This window comes from Pterocles gutturalis, unplaced genomic scaffold, assembly GCF_000699245.1.
Source record: "Pterocles gutturalis isolate BGI_N339 unplaced genomic scaffold, ASM69924v1 scaffold457, whole genome shotgun sequence".
Lineage (NCBI taxonomy): Eukaryota > Metazoa > Chordata > Aves > Pterocliformes > Pteroclidae > Pterocles > Pterocles gutturalis.
In genome coordinates, this window is record NW_010107613.1 from 39053 (window position 1) to 56713 (window position 17661).

Below are 17661 nucleotides of genomic sequence, written 5' to 3' on the forward strand. Positions count from 1 at the left end.
ATTTGACCAAACTAGTCAGACTACTTAGGTTTCCCCATACCATGTGAACACCTACAATGTCAGCCCTCTAATTCACTATTCAGAGATGAAATATTGTAGAGTACCTGGTCTCATCTCTCTTCTGGCAATAGTGATAGTGTTGGTTTCACTCTGCAGGCTGCTACGGTGTTCATAAGCTTAAAAGGTTTTAAACTGGCTGCTAACTTGCAGACCTAGAGCCTGGTTTCATGCATGAGATTTTCTGGTTCAAGGGTGTTACTCAAAGACTTCTGGAATAACTGGGCATCACTGTTGTAATGTCTAAACTTTGTAACCACCTTGCAGAATCTATAACCCAGAAGCAGGTGTTAGGTTATCCTTACCATGACTAAGGACAGTGCCTTCTGATGATTCAGCAACCAGTACAATCCATGCCAGAAATACCAGTATAGCCTCTTACCTCTCCAAGACTTCATGGCATCCATCCATTAAGGCTTCCTGAGGAGGTTGTATGAGATCAGCTGGTGCTGAGCAAGTCTAGCAAGCATTCATAGCACACAACGTTGCTTCGCCAGCAGTTCTGTTTTGTACTTGCCCCCAAAAATGGTTACCTTACATTACAGAGTTTCCTCAGCTTGGGGGAATTTCAATGCTTGTTTCATATATTCAAAGAATATCCTAGCCATGGTGCAAGTAGAAACTGCCTTTGGATGTAGCTCAGTGCATGTTTTGGGTTGAACAAGAAAGCTGGCAAAGAGTGTTGTAGGCTAACACCTAGGAACAACCAGGAAGAGAAGGTCCCTACAATTGTAGCCTACTCCTGTGATCATTTCTACTCTTTTGTGCAATATAAAAATGCATTGTTACTACCTCTGTTTATCAAATAACTTCATATTTTTTGTCATTGCTATTCTAATCCATTAAAATTGAATAAAAATAGAAATCTGGAGTATTTAGGTAGCTCCAAGGCTTGATAAGATGTCTGAGTAGCTTTCTTTTAATATCTAAGTGTCAAAAGTGGAACTGAACATGACAGCTGTGAAATACTCAATGTCAATTTTGCAACATTTTAAAATAAAGCCTGTGTGGCTTTGCAAAAGGAAATTTTACTGGATCTTAAGTATAAAATAACTTGTACGAGTAGCTGTACTTGTTCTCCTTTCGTTATCAGTGGATAGAATGGCAGGCCACTGTATGGGGGCAGACCACGTGCATGCAGGTGGCAATTTTAGACTCCAGGATGGAAACATGGTCAGACTTTTTCTCTAATCACCACTGAGTGCAAGTTTTTCTTCCAGTTAATCGCATGGGCCTTCAGAGTAATTTGATTTAAATGAGACTGAAGGTATAACAGTAACTGCCAATTGTATAGGATGTGCATTGCTAATTACTACTGATGGCAATGGTAATTACATGTGGCTACCTCTTAGCAGACTGGCCTTACCATTCACTTAAAAAAAAAAAACAACTTTCTTCCTTTGTCTCCTTGATGCAGGCACATGTGGTGCTTTTCCTTTTTTAGGACAAATGATGGTTTCACTTCACCAACCCTATAAGGCCCAGGCTACTTCTTTGCAAGGCGCTGTGATACACCACAGCCAGCCAAAGCAAAAAGGTCTTTTTTTCTGTTCCTAAAGCTGTATTACTAGTGGAGCTACACTGAGGAGCTTGTAACACCTGGAACAACTTTCCGAAGACGAAGTTAGTAATAGTTCTGCTACTAGTCCCACCTCTTATGAAGTGCCTATCACTTTTTTCATATAGTAGGGAATTCTAAATTAATTCTTCTGTCTCCATTGGTTTGGAATAGAAATGATGCTTTCACAGTTCACCGAAGTGGAAAGTCTTTCATCAGTAGAAAATCAGCCAAGAAATTGGATGGCAAAGGCCTCATACATTACAAAACAGTTGTTTGCAATTGTATTGGGTCTGTGTGGCCGGGTTTTGGTAGAAGGGGGAGAGGTCTGCAGGGGAGGATCCTGTGAGAAGCTGTTGGAAGCTTCCCAGGCTCCATGTCAGTCCTGACACTGGCCAAAGCTGAGCTGTTCAGTGACGGTGGATCTGCCTCTGTGATAACGTGGTTAAGAGGGGTGCAGCACATGGGAGAATGGCTGGTGGTGTGGCCCTGGCTCTGTCCCAAGACCTGGGAGATCTTCAAGAGCCAGCAAAAAAAAACTGCAGTCGAAAGAGGAGTGGGATGCGAGACAGACAACTAGGCAGACACCGAGGTCAGTGAAGAAAGGAGGAGGAGGAGGTGCTCTGGAGCAGACAGTCCCCTGCAGCCCGTGGTGAGATGGCAGCTGTGCCCTGCAGCCATGGAGGTCAGCGGGGGAGCAGAGATACACCTGCAGACCTGGAAGGACTCGACGCTGGAGCAGGTGGCTGCACCCAAAGGAGGCTGTGACCCCCTGGGAAGCCCATGCTGGAGCAGTCTGTGCCTGAAGGACTGCACACCGTGAAAAGGACACATGCTGGGGTAGTTCATGAAGAACTGCAGCCCGTGGGAAGGACGCACATTGGAGCAGTTCATGGAGGGCTGTCTCCCATGGGAGTGACCCCACGCTGGAGCAGGGGAAGAGTGTGAGGAGTCCTCCTCTGAGGAGGAAGGAGAGGCAGAAATAATGTGTGATGGACTGACCACAACCCCCATTCCCTGTCCCCATGCTCTGATGGAGGGGAGGAGGTAGAGAAATCAGGAGCCTGGGAAGAAGGGAGGGGTGGGGAGAAGGTGTTTTTAAGATTTTATTTTATTTCTCATTATCTTACTCTGATTTGATTTGTAACAAATGAAACTGATTTTTTCCCCTGTTTTGCCTGTGACCATAATTGGTGAGTGATCTCTCCCTGTCCTTGTCCCAGCCCATGAGGTTTTACCTTTTGTCTTCCAATTTTCTTCCCCATTGTGCTGGAGCATGGAGGAGTGAGCGAGCTGCCGCATAGTGCTTATTTCCAGCTGGCCTCAAACCACGACAGCAATTAAGGCCAGCAGTAAGATGTGTATGAGTCTGTCATGTTTCTTTTTGTTTATTTAATCAGCCTGAGGCATAACATTAGACAGTTTGAAGTGGCATTGTTTTCTTGTCGTGTCCTAGGATTTGCTGTGTATTATGTGTACGCTATGTGTATCTTATCAAAGGACTGCAATCTGTTAAAAATAGAGACTTTTCATATTTTGCCTAAGTTCTGACCAATAATCAGGACATTTTCACAGAAGCATTAACCTTCTAAAGTAGTAACCACTGCTGGTGGGGGGACATTATTTTGGAAGTTGTTAGAGGGAATCATCTAAATACAAGGATATCAGCAAAATGAAATTTGATGTGCCACAATCTTTCTGTGCAGTCACAGGGGCAAAGACCATGACAACTTCTGCTGATGTTTCTGTCTTACAAGATGTACATTTCAGGGAGAACTGTGGATCATTGTGCACCATGATAGAGAACTTTGTAACTGATATAAGGTTGAATGGAGTCAAAGCTGAACTGAAAGTAAGCTAGATATGAACTAAAAGGAGTCAGGTAGCTTGGTCAACATCAGCTCCTAAAGTCATGCTACTGCTAGTTTTAATAGGGATCTCAGAACAGCAGGTAATCTTATTTACCATATGCTAAGCATGGTGCAGCAGATGGACAGTGGCGTTCTAGTCTTTTCTGTTCTTTCCTTGCACTTGTCAATTCAAGCCCTGGGAAAAAAGGATGGTGTCCAGATTGATAACACACAGATGTTCTCTAAGGCTTGACTCTTTCATCGGTGCACTATTGCAGAAATAACTGAAAATCCTCTTTCTATAAATGTAAATACAGTTTGTGATAGCTGGTACTTTTGAAGATGGGTTTATTATGTCTGTCTCAAAGTTGTCAGAAGGTAAATCAGGCTTTAAAGAACAGATTAGACAGAGCTGATCAGCTGGTAGAAGTGTGCTATGGAATATCACAGGTAGAGACCTCCACAGAGAAACTCATAAACAAAGGAAAAATCCACTTGTAGGTAGTAATGATGATTGCCTTGGACAGACCACTATTTCAGTAACACCTGTGAGCCTTCAGTAACAAAATTAAGTCCTTACATGGCAATCTGAGAGTCACCAGATCTATGTTGCCAAGATTTTAAATAATCTTTTATTCTCCTCTGAGAAGTAAATCTTACATGATAGACTCTAAACAGTGACACTAAAGTAGAAGACTAAGAGCACTGTGATCCAGTAGCCAGTTGGTCTCCTTGGAGTTGACAGGTACAGTAACAAGAAATGCTTGAGATTACCACTAAAAATATCTCTGAAACATTTACCGGAAGTCCTTTTCTCTGTAAACAAGCTCTTTAAAATGTAAAATTTAACATAATTTAGTCTATTTCTGCAGTCTTTTACAAATCTGAGGACCAAGTCTGCTCAGGGACCTCCAATAAGTTTAAAGTAGTATGGCATGTATTTTTTTTTGAGAAATTAATAAAACAAGCCATAGCATTTTCAAAGAGAAATGGGAAGGAAAATAAAACTTCTATTACCATATCAGTGTATTAATTATCCGATTTTAAAGGTACTACCCAAACTTCTCTGTTTCATTTGATACATCTGTTCTTGTGAATTGATAACATAGGAGGTTTTAGAGTGCAGGTCTGGAACACCTTGTCAGTGGGCTGAAGGGATTTCTGGATAAGTACACAGAAGAGGAAGGCACTCGGTGCTGCTACATCTTAAGATTATGCTGTCCCAGTGGAGACATCCAATGACTGCAAACTGTTGGAACCTGGAAATGTCTTGATGTTTTTATGTCCTTCCTGAAGTAGCCTACTGGCCACATGTAGTCACAGAATCTGGTTTGCAAAGACCTTTCCTCTGACCCAATACAGTTTTAATGACATTTTCACTCTTTTAGGTCAGGATAGTCTTCTGCTTAATTAGTGAACTGAAGCAGCTCCATGTGGAAGGAGCATGAGAGTCAGTACAAAGGAGAAGGAAGGAGCACATTATGTGGGTAGGGAAGCTGGCATCAGCTTGAGTTGACTTAAACTCCCATGGGACTGTAGGGTCCTTCTACAAACCTGGTTTCCTTTTTTACACAGAAAAGAAATAGCATTTTATCCCATTTCAAATGAAAGCAGACATATATTCAGCTCCTGACCTCTTCTTCATCAAGAAGGGTTATTTGTGAATTTCCTGGTTACCGCAGCCTTCCCAGTCATTGTACCAAAACCAGCAGCAGTGATTTGTTAGACTGTTATTAACAAATGATGCTTCTTTATGATCCTTGTTCCCACATTATCTGCCTTAGGAGAAGCTGGACCTTGAACTTTTTGAAGCAGGTATTAAAAATCCCTTCCAGAGACGGCTGTATTTTTGGCCTTCTCTAAGGATGCAGATAATTCATTTCAGTGATATGCCATTGCTGGAACAGTCTCTAGCACTGCTGACACTTCAGTGAGATATATCAGTCAAACTGCAAGCAAACACCTTTTGCTAGAGTACTGAACCGTACCTCATGGGAGATAAATCAGTTGCATGTGTGAAATCATGTCTGCAAAATAACTGGATGCAGTGACTTCAGCGTGGGATTTAGGTACCCCAGCGTAACAATAAGTTAATTCCATCAAATTGAAAATGACTGTAAACAGAATTGTGGAATTCAGAAAAGCCTAAAACTCATGAATTTTCTGAGCTTACCACCTTGGACAGGTGCATGAGCATTTAAGTAGCGAAGTCTCATCCACTGCAAAGGGATCGTTTGAAAGCTTCACACAAACCAGCTCCCAGTAATTTTATAGGAGCTTTATTCTCTCACTGTTGCTAACATTTGATTATTTAGAATAAAATAGATCTAGCTTGCTAAATCATGATTTCAAAAAGTCTCACTGGTATCAAGGAGCCTATATGCAGGTCAGGGAAAGGAAGGGTCTCCAAAACTTTAATGTCATGTGTTTGCGAGTTGATTGAAATTTTTTTTCTTCAAAAAATTTTTTCTTTTATTTTATTCAAATTATGATCTACACTTTGGTCTTACATATAACTCAAATCAAAACAGAGAAATAATATAAATTAAATTGTTACCATGTGTATTCAGACATGAATGTTTTCCACTCACTCAGCAGCCCACATGTTCTGGACATATCCCTAAGGCATGTGTCTAGTATAAGTAGCTGCTAATATAATTTGGAACTGCATAGATTTTAAATAATATGCATCTATGAAACAAATTTTAATGGCTTTATTGTCCCCAGCTTATGGGTATACCTCAACGTCTTGCTGCAGAGAATGCCACACAAGAGACGTTGCTCACTGCTTCTTGAAAAGAGCTTCACTAAATTTTCCTTTCTGGAAGTTTACCTGCTATGAACCTCATATTACTATATCCTCTGTCACTCAACATCACTGCTGAGGTCATCCAGAATGTCCAAAAAGAAAGATTTCTTTAAGTTACTTCGTCATCTTCTCCAATCAGAGGGTTCCATTAAGTTGCACAGGATCCCAATATGAGTTAGGTCAGCTAGCCAAGGTGTAAACGTGTACAGTAGTGCTTCCTCAGCTTGAGTTTGAACAGTGATTGTACTGGCTTGTGATACTGGTCTTGGACCTTCTCTGAGGTCTATGTAACACTGTACTGATTGGCAATACTTAAGAACATTAACGGTAGAGGGAGATCTTCATAGAATGGTTGAGGTTGGAAGCAGGGACACCTAGAGCCAGTTGCCCAGGACTGTGTCCAGATGGCTTTTGAATATCTCCAATGATGAAGACTCTGCAACCTCTCTGGGCAACCTGTGCCAGTGCTTAGTCAGCCTCACAGTAACAAACTTCTTCCTGATGTTTGGATGGTGCCTCCTGCGTTTCCATTTGTGCCCATCGCCTCCCAAAAATCTTAGACTAGTATATGGAAATATACAGCTAAAACTCTTGTATTCTTGGGCACCATGGCAAAAAATCCCCCAAACATTAAAATAGGGCAAATACATTTTCATCATGCTTGTTCTGCTTTCGTCAAGAAAAAGCAGATGTTGGTCCTTTATCTACCTATACACTGATTTCTGAAAATACAGTTTCAAATTCATCTCTTTTATGCTGCAAACTGTTGTTCTATGTAGTTTAAATAGCAGCTGGGACAATCTGATAAAAATGCACAGAAATATTATCAGTTTTAATCCAAACATTTATCAGAGCTGTGAAGCTTGCAATTTTACAGTACAGAAAATATGAAGGATGAGATGTCTTTAGAGAACTTGAATGCCATAAGTTAACATCTGCAACTTCATACAGCTATGCATCACTCTGCAATCATAAACTCAAGCTATGAGCGCTCTTCCCAGTCTGAACACTCATGATCAATTTGAATAGAAATGATTCACTCAGGATTTGGGAAGCAACACAGAGAGGCTGAAATGAATTATTCACAAATTGCTTCTGAAGAGGTAGATACCATAAGGTCAGAACTTCTCAAACCAGTTATGAATACTGCAGCAAAATCCCCGTTAACCTAGGAGTGTGCTTTAGGTGGTGTGTTCGATCCATGTAATAAGAAGCAGTTTTGAAATTTTCACGAGGTAATGTCAAAAAGACTAGAGGACGTTGCACTGAAGGCTCAGTGGAAGTGAGCCAGTCTTCTGCTCTTTTAGGCTTCTTAATACGTTGCAATGCCTCTGAACCCTCTTTCCTACTCTGCTATTCCTGACTGTTCCTCTGTGCTTTTTTGAACCAGATTTGTCTAAGATACTGCCTAAATTTATCCATGTGTCTCCAAAACTGCAAATGATAAGCTGGAGTAAAGCCAGCTGACTTCAACAGGAATACACGTAGTCGTGCCTGTGAGAGCAGAGTCTCTGTGACTTTTCTGGTCAATGCAGAGACATATTAATTTCAAATGCATATTTCATGCTTAGAGGTAAATTTGGCCTAAATTGCCCCTTTAATTGAAAATATAACTTGGCTTTCAGTTGTAGTTTGTAGCCAGGACTATATGAAGCCAGTAGGTATCACCCAAAGCCATCTGGAATCTGCCAGCTCACCTGAAAATCGTGCAAATGTTAGATTGGATAAAATCTCCTCCTTCAATGCTATTAAGTGAGTTTAATGTCTCAGCCTTTATGTCTGGAGGTGGGCAGGATAAATGGCTCTCATAAAGTATTGTAGCTACTGCAGAAAATTTCACATATGCTCTACCGTGTTGTGTTGGCAAGGCTCCGAAGAAACGCGAAGAAAGGGCACATTGCTCACAGTGCTAGCACATATGATTAAAGATACAGCATGACAAGTAGCAATCTCTCACAAGAGATTTAAAAATCACTTATTTAGAAAACCAATGCTTCCAAATCACTGAGCAAGATAAACAGCCCACAGGGACAACTTGATCTTATTATAATCTGAACTACCAGCTACTCTGCTACTATAGCTCAGAATATTTAGATGTTCTGGATACCTCCCAAAATCTGTGTACCCATCAATCTTTAGATGTTGGTTTTAAAGAGCTTCTTTTTCTTTCTTTCTTTTTTCTTACTTTAAAAAGACACTTTTCAATGGCTTTTATTATTTTGCTTATGAATCTTTAAGAGCCATGCAATGTAAAAAGCATGAAAATACTAATTTCTTGAGCTAATTTCTTGTCACTTACTGAATGGGAACATGGGCTATATGTTTATACCAGTAATAACAATACTGTGGTCGGTTGTCTGGAGCAGGTGCATAAGTTACCACATAAAAGTGGAGGTATCACAAGTGTGTTCTTTGGCTTCTGAAACGTCAGCAGCTTTTGGTGGTGAAATCTCTGTAACTCTTCTCCTAATCTTGTTTGTCTGTCTGTCGTTTTGGTTTTAATAGCTGCTCTGCTTGCTGATGTATCTGGTTACAGTAATCTTTTACAGTCATTCTTTAGCCTCACAGGCTACTGCAACTGAATTAATTATAGCGAAGTGCTGCAATAGAACAGCAATAATGTTCTTTGAGGTGTGTATTACACCAGATTCCCAGGTGGATGAGTTTTTTAATAAACTCAGCTTCACCGCATGTATCAGTTTTCTCAGCTGTCTAGAAATCAAGTTTACACATTTGCACATGATTTTTCAGGGCTAAGGGACCACACTGATATACATCAAGCAAAGGTGAAAAGCTGTTGCACATATAGGTAATTTTAATCCATTCCATTTTTAAATACCACAATAAATTTAATTTTCACAATAAATTAAATAGCCATGTTCAGTTTACAAAATAGAATTACTTAGTGTGAAACCAGTATTTACAAACATTATACACTATGTACATGATGGTTTTAGCTTTGTTGATACACAAGCATAGAAGAAAAAATCATTTGACCTTTTTTTGACACGATTGACATGCTACAAGTGACACTATGGTCCATACAATAAAACAATAGTGCAAACTCACCACAGGAACTCTGAAACAATGTAGTTTGTATGAGATATTAATTTCAAATGATAAGAAAATAGTGCTATCCACTCTCATTGTAAAAATTCAGCGCTGTGTTTAAAGTGTCAGTATTCCTTTAGCAATATACATACCAGATATAGCCTGAAGATTATGCTTTCTCACAGTTTCACAGACTTTTGACATGAATTTTTATGGCATAAACTAACGTTCTGCTTAGATCAATAAGAATGTCACATAAACACTTCACTAAGCGAGAGGAACACTGACCCTTTTAACATTGTCTGACTTTATGTCCCTAAATACCTCCTTTCCCTTTATTATTATACCTTAAAAGATGCAACTATGCTGACAGTAAATTCATGTTAGTTACTACTCTGTAGAAAAAACTGATCCCACTGTATATTTGGTCACACACTGCATATGTACACGTATGCATGAAAAAAGTTACTTTGATAGCCGTGTCTATGAAAAGTGCATATTTTAGCAGAGACATTTATTGCATGTCTCAGAAACAGAAAGTGTTGTATGAAGTTTAATTTAGGGCCAATTAAAGGTCCTCCCAGTGATCTGGTAAAATTTTTGATTAAAAGGATGAAAGAACTTGCGCAATTTGGTAATGACAGAGGTATCTACCTCTGGATGGATTCGTCCCTTGCTACCTGCCAGGCACTTGTTAAAGACAATGTTAAATCGCAAGCAGTAAAACCCTCTGGTGGCATTGAAATATAAATTGTACTGACTTATCCTTGGTGGAAGATTTAGGAACTTCTCAACCAGCTGGAGTTCTGGCAGTGGTTCTGTGATGAGCCGGTCTCCATCCACGATATGAAACTGTTCAATTGGGAAGTATTTTAACCATCTCTCCAGATGTTTTGTGTAGATGCTGGTTCTCACCGCTTTATACTTGGTGTTCACTTCACAGGTATTAGGATCAATAGCCAGCTTCTCAAATTTGTAGTAAGTTTTGTTCTTTCTTTCCTTACCTTCTAGCACCTGAGTGTAATCAGAAATAGCTCTTGTGGTAGGTTCCCTGACAATGATCAATAATTTGATAGATGAGTTCATCTTGTAAATCCTTTCAGGTACTTCCTCGGTGATAAAATATGCAGGGCTTTTCTCAATTGTTATTTGATGAGGGTACGAAAAAGGCATTTTTTTCCGGTACCACTCAACCCCCTTGGCATAGTTCTCGTCATTGTCAAAGAAGTGAATCTCTTGAGAAGCTTTGACCACTGCGGGGTGAAGGTTCAGCATCTCCAGCAGTGCTCGGGTGCCTCCTTTCCGCACCCCAATGATAATGGCCTTGGGAAGCTGCTAAGATTCTGCAGTTGTATTTGTTCCTTGGTGGCATTGCCCTTTCGGAACTCATGGAGCAGCCCCCGCTTGAACTGCAGAGCTCGCAGTGGGATTTCGTCCTGGTCACGGAGTCCAAATCGACCATCAATGGGGCAGAGGGGCTGCAGTCTGCAAGAAAAATAAGAGGTATTCATAAAAAAAGGATATCTCCTAAGGCAAGTTTTCTGTCTAAGGTAGTCACGCTCTTGGGAAACCTTTTGTGATGTAATGTGATCTGCCCATCTTTCAACTTTTATTCTGCCAGTGATTAAATTGTTTGCAAATTGTTTGATAATTTATTCTGTTATTTTGCTGTGATTTGTCTCAGTAACTTCTAACTCCACCCTTCTGCTCTCCACAAGCATAAGCACTATTGTTTCCATTCTCAGGGCTTCTTGAACCTTGCCTCATCTCCCACATTCCTCATTACTTTGTGATTGTCAATTTTTAAAGCATTCTAAGATGAATTTTATTTGATCATTTTGATCTGAAAATCCAGTTAATTTAAGTCATCTCTTTCCAACACTTTTCTATTCTAGCCTAAATTCTTTCCTGTGCTTCCCATTGTATTGACTGTATTAGCTGCTGATCCAGAGTTGGCCTTTTTAGTGAAGGGAAGCGAAAGGGACGAAAAACAGCTTTCTAGGCATCAACTTCCAATATTTTCCCTCCTCTTTAGAAGATGCCTGGTGTTTTCCCTGGGAAAGAATCAGAAAGACTGAGGTTCTGAATCAGATATGATTAGGAAGGCACAGAAGGGTTGGCGAGAATACTTTTTAAAAGTGCATTTATTCCATCATTACATCAATGATTTTCTTATTATCACTTATGTATGCTCCCACTGAACCTCATTCTGTGCCTTACTATTTCTTCTTTTGCCCCTGCATTTTTATGCTCTTCTTTTATATTCCCCTGCAACTATTTTACGTATTTTCCACTTTTCTAGTGCTTCTTTCTTGTATTTGATGTCACTGAGTGTAAGAAATGATTCGGTAAGAAAAATGTTTAAACTTTGCTCCTACAGAACCTTGAATAATCCCTCACCTCCACTCCCAAATCAGCGCCTTGGTCATTATACAGGCCAATATTGCACTGAAGATGAAATTGGTGTGTAGAGAGAGCTTCCAAAGTCCTACAGAAAAATATCATTAATAATTTTGCAGAGCCATGTTCTCCAAAATTAAGGATATGTGAGAACAAAGGTTTCCTAGGCAATTTTAATATGAGCTCGCTGTGCATATATATTATGATACGGTTTTTAAATTACATGGCCACATGCTATTATTTTTCACAGGACCCCTGCTCAGCCAGTATACCAGATGGGCAATGCTCATTAATAGCTGTTTAGGTATTCAGCATTTATTCTGATTTCTCAGCATGTGGCCCCTCAGTCATTTACTGTATATTATTCAAACCCTGCTTTCAGGACAGAATTATTTATTTCTTTATGGCTTTTCCATCCATCACTGCTTGTTGGGGTCTCTAATTTGACACTGATGCTAGGACAAAGGATGGTTGGGACAAAGTAAGTTTAATATCCCTGGCTGACCTCCTAGCTGTTTCCTTGATTATCCAGATGCTGAGAGGTATAGCCTGTCCAGACAGAGCCAAAGGAATAACCCAGATGACATTGCTGGGTTCACATGAGCTCTACCTACAAATTAGACTAATTAAAAAGTGTGATGAGAAGTGAGTTCCTGTTGTTATTTCTTTTCTCCAATTTCCACTCTCTTCTTTTCCTGTGCTCTCTGGCATCTACTGAATAAGAGCCTGACTTGGTGGCAAAGACTGAATCATTGCAACACTGATGCAAACCTGCCAATAAAAAAAATAAAAACCAAACAGAAAGCAATGTCTTGACAGTGGTACAATTTGGTCAGGCTGTGGCTGGTAAGACAGCCTTTCTGCAGCAGTGAGGTGGCAGTTAAAAGCAGAAGAAACAGAAGCTGCAATTACTATCTCGGTTCTTCTCTTCCCTCTCCTTCTGTGTGTTTGTTATTTGTTTTCAAGCAAAAAGGATTCCACAACAGCAGTTCCAGACCCATCTCAACTAATTTTGTCTTTTTTGCTCAAAAAGACAGTTAGCACTGCCTTCAGTATAACACAACAGCTTGTCAAACAGGGTGGTTTCCTTGAAACGTAAATAAATACTCAAGATATCCTCTAGGCTAAGGGAAGAGATTGAGTGTTGTTAAAAGTCCTTCCTCAACACTTTACATTTCAGGTTTTTTACTAAAAAAATTCTTATCCTTTCTCTAAACAATAAAAAAATCTCCTTTAAAAGATGTTGGCAGTGATGGTATTAAGCAGGCTGTCAGATCTTGGTAGCTGAATCCCCAGGTGTAACTATTTACTGTTAAATTGCAACATATTAATATTTTTGATTCTCTGAGTCATTTTTTCCAATAAAATAACAGAGTCCTTTGCAAAGAAAGAATATATGACATCTATTGTATCACTGAAGTTGCTCTCACAAACCGGGCAGTTTCTCAAACTGCTATGGTAAAGCTCCACAAATCTTCTTCTTGACAAAACCCACCACAGAACAATTCATCTCAGCGAACAGTATTTTTGACAAATTTCAAAACAGCTAAAATAAAGCTGGGCAATCTTAATGACAATGATCTCTTAAGAATATTTGCTAATTGGCTTCTAATATAGGTGTCATGGTGGTATAAGATTAGGAGCCTGTTCTAGAAGGAACAATTCAGAACATCAAAAGCAGATGCGGAGGCTCCCCATACTGCCGATGAGAGATTCAGGCAACTCAAAGCTGACCCAGACCTTCTCAAAATTGGCAGGCATAGAGTGTGTTTGAGCTTCCATGTGCAAAGTGGCTCCATGCACTCAGGATCTGAAGGACAGTGGCCTCCCCTGGAGGGAAGTGCTCAGCTCATCCAACTTTATGATTCAATGAATCAGACAAGCTAGTGGTAATTTCGCTTCGGGCCTAAGAAAACTCAAAACATTCCCATGGAAGAGCCTAACCTGAGGCTATTAAATGTGGGCCATCCCCAGGTCTCTTGTTCAAACTGATCGTCATAAATTAAGCATAAATGAAGTTGGATTTCTTCCTGAAAGTAGTTATTCCAAAGTCTATTGAAGCAACTCAGTGTCCTTTTAGTGACAGACTCAACAAGTTTGGATTGTGCCCTAGTGCTGAGGCAGAAAAACATTTCCAGTTAGTTCATCTGTGTCTCATCCATTCTAGTGTTTCTTTCTCTCTCTCTTTCATAACCAGTCCAAATAAAGGGCTGCTTTTTAGCAGTGTGATATTTTTCACACTGAGTGTTGCAAGAGAATGAAACTGAATTTTACTGCCATTGGCAACAGTATATATGAAACTGGTGGAATTCACTGCCACAGGAGGTCAGTGAGTCAAATACTGTGGCGAGATAATTTTATAGTCATCAGTAAATTCTGTAGATGTGCAAGCATAGATAATAGCCTAAGGTTAATTAGATTTCATGGCTCTGAGCATAAAATACACTTTTGCAGGGACCAGTAAGGAATTCTGCCTCCATTTACAGAATTACATTAGTCTCAGTGAAGTTTTTCACCTCTGAAGGATCAGAGATGCTTTGACAACCAGGAGAAAGAAGATCTGGGGCTTAATTGCACTTGGTCCTGAGTGCATGGTCTCTGTCTTCTTCTGAAGTGGGTTTAAGCAGCTGAAGAAGGCACCCAGTGACCTCAGATGGAGCTCAACATCACCTAGCAATGGACACTAGGTAGCTTTGTTTTCCATTCACTTTTTGTGCACTGCATATTCACACAGTGTTGGGTCACAGTTTTGAATTCAACTAGTATTTTCTGTCATTTAAAAGAAGAGTGCTAATAGAGTATTAGCACTGACAAACTGTCTACCAGCTTCTGGAAATCTCTAAGTGTCATTTCATTCACTCTTTTGAAACTGCTTTTTTTTTTTTTTTTTTTTTTTTAATCCTGTCTTTGTGTAGCACCTAGCAGAGCCATCTCAGGCCATTTTGAAGGTGACAGAAACAGCAGTGTCAGTGCAGGTAGCACTACTGCTGCACTCTCAATAACCAGTCAAAACTCAGCCTGGTCAGGAGTACCAAATACTCTTTAATTTCCTATGCTCGATTTTCTGCTGCTCTCTAGGAAATCACTTGCAGAGAAAACCCACTTATTTAGTACATTCAGCTCTGGAAAATACTGGCTAATTAACATAGTTAAAATTCTCAAACCCTGAAGCAATCTTTCAAGTGAAATAGTATTCAAAACTTGACGAGCTACTCTGCAGGCTCATACTTAATTTTAACTACCACTGTAGCACATTAATTGCTTGCTCATAAATTTAGAAAAGATGATATATAAATACATCATAACTGTTTTGCTGAAACTAGAGGTCAACACACAGATGCACACAGACAAAAATGAGCTACTGTAATGACATTTTTACTGGATGCTGTTTTATTTCTTCTCTGAAAACAAGTGCCAATGTGCTTAGAATACAAATGGACAGACAGAAATACTTTGACAGGGATGACCTGCAACTCTGCTCTTCTACTCTCTTGTCCAAAGAGGAGGAAAAAACAATGAAAACCACTGCTAGAATAGACAGTCTTTCTGACTTTCTATACGTGAGTAGACAGTAAAAAACCAAACAAACAAACAAAAAAACCCGCAGGCAATCTGAGTGCACTTATGATTAAGAAAGCAGCTACTTAATGACTCACCTATCCAAGCTCCCAACTCTGGCAACTAGATATAGGAGACTTCCAATAGCAAGGCTGCCTAGCACAAAGAGCTTCTGTCTCAGCAACGCCTGCTGTTTGAATAGCATGGCCCTCCATCAATCTTCAGGACTTCTTCAGTCTGCAGAGACAAGAACACATAAAACACTCATCAGAAAGCAATATACAGGGTAATGTTTAATAAGTTGTTGCAGGTGATTAAGCCACACTTGCAAAATTAGTTACAACTTTTTTGTTTGCTACTGGTTTTTTGTCTGACATGGTAACGCCAGGCAATGTATCTAGGATAGGGTGACAATTCTGAAGTGACAGTTCAGCTACACCCACCATTACTAGGGTTGTCTGGTAGCCACACTGTGGGTCTTGACTGTGTAGAGACTTGTGTTGTATTAGGATCTCTTGTTAGGTAAATAAGTTTAGACTTTAAGCCCTTCAGAATCAGCCTGGGCTAGATTTCAACAGAGATTCAAATGCTCTGCTGCCAAGTGAGCCAGTGGTAACTGGGAGTTAGGCTTGCAGGTCCTGTGCACAGAGTGTATGGGGACACATCTACTGTGTTTCTACTATTATTAGAATGCAAGCTGGAGAGAAATCTAAAACAGCATGTTTCCTGATCTGTGCCAGCAAGACCATGATAACAGACCTGAGAAGCATGTAGCTGGAGTGGGCGCAATGATGATTTTTAGACACCAGTGTGTCCTGTCAACTCTCCTTGTGCTGGGCATCAGATTGGGCTGTTCTGTGGAGAACCTCTTAAGCACCTCATCTGCTTGACACCAGCCTTGGCTGTCACCTCAAGACCTGATGGGACACAATCTGTCATCCTTGAACTGAACATGCCTATATCTCCAGATTTCAGCGACACCAAAGAATAGACTTAAATTTCCTTTTCTGATGTGCTCTGGAGACTGTCTAAAGCCCACAAATGAGCTTTCCTTCAAATATTTTAGATATGAGGCAGGCAGACCTTGTGCCAAGAAGATTCAACCAGAATAACCAGGAGGTCCCTAGGTAAGGTAGAAGGAAGCGCTGAATAGAACTGTTTGTCTTTAGCCTGACTCTTCCTTAGGCATGAAGTTTGTGTTCAGGACTGCAGACCTGTTCAGGAGACTCAGAGCTGCATGCCTAACACCTTCTCACAAGAACTGAGGAGAAAGATCAGCTTCTCCTTTCAGAGCACAACCGAAGATGACGTGGTTCTTCACTCTGTACCAGTCCTGGGTTTTCTTACAGATATACAGGAGAATTAAGTTCAAATCCTCTCACTGGCTCAGCAGATGTAAAGCCATATTGTCTACCTACCAAATGAATGGTTTAATCACTGAATTGATCCTCATGATACAAAACCCACAAATATAAATGGGAGTCACCTGAGCTACTTATCCATAGTCTTGCTCCCTCAACCAAGGAATGCTTAATGTATTATGGAGGAGTTTCAACAGAAACCGCTTTTTAAATGAATTTTGACTGGACTCACTTTGAACAATTTTTGATGTCAAGTGTTTTACTACCAGCAAAGCTTCTTTCACAGCTCACTTTCTTCTTTTCCAGCCTTAGGACTTGCATCAAGCAAGACAGGGGTAGTTTATTACAAGCATATAACTATATACCGAAGCAGAATGGTTAGTGGGAGTGCAAGGTTTGACTGGTCACTGTTAATCAAAGTCTGCAAATGTTTCTTTGTCCTGCCCATACTGTCAAATTTTTGGCCTGAAAGTTCTCACGAGACTCCAGGGTACAGTTTGGGAGCTACTACAAACTCCCAATTCCCAATAGACAGCATGCATGCAGCCTGTCTGCCTTAGTTCTGTCTGAGTTTAATGGTATGGATGCAGGTTGCTCCATACTGGTTGTCTTCGAGGGTGGTAGGATAGTCATTCCCAAGCACATTGGTTTTACTGCTATAGAGAAAGCCTTTTAAGACCAGCCCATCATCTCGTCATAAAAGAGCCATGCAATCCTGAAGCTCTGAGTCTGACTGAGTCTCTGACATTCTTCTGGTGTGCTAATAATAATAGTGACTCCTTATGCAGCGAGGTCATAGCTCAGGATAACCTATCATACAGGATAACCTATCATACAGAATATATTGCTTTTTACGTAGATAAAAGCGATTCTGTTATAAGAATTCTTATATAAGATCCTTATTGCAACATGAAACACATAAAACACAAAGTAAAAGGAGTTTGCAATGTAAATACAGAGACAGAAGTATTATCATCCTTTAAAAAATATATGAGGAGCAGAGGTACAGAGAGTTTA

General features: G+C 40.1%; 1 protein-coding gene across 1 annotated transcript; it reads right to left on the reverse strand.

The window, feature by feature from the left end:
- Positions 1–9071: 9071 nt before the first annotated feature.
- On the reverse strand, positions 9072–15520 carry HS3ST5 (heparan sulfate (glucosamine) 3-O-sulfotransferase 5). Its single transcript, XM_010088149.1, is given in 3 exon segments — positions 9072–10662; positions 10665–10810; positions 15382–15520. Coding segments are annotated over 3 exon segments (1032 nt in total). The 5' UTR covers positions 15489–15520; the 3' UTR covers positions 9072–9883.
- Positions 15521–17661: the final 2141 nt, after the last annotated feature.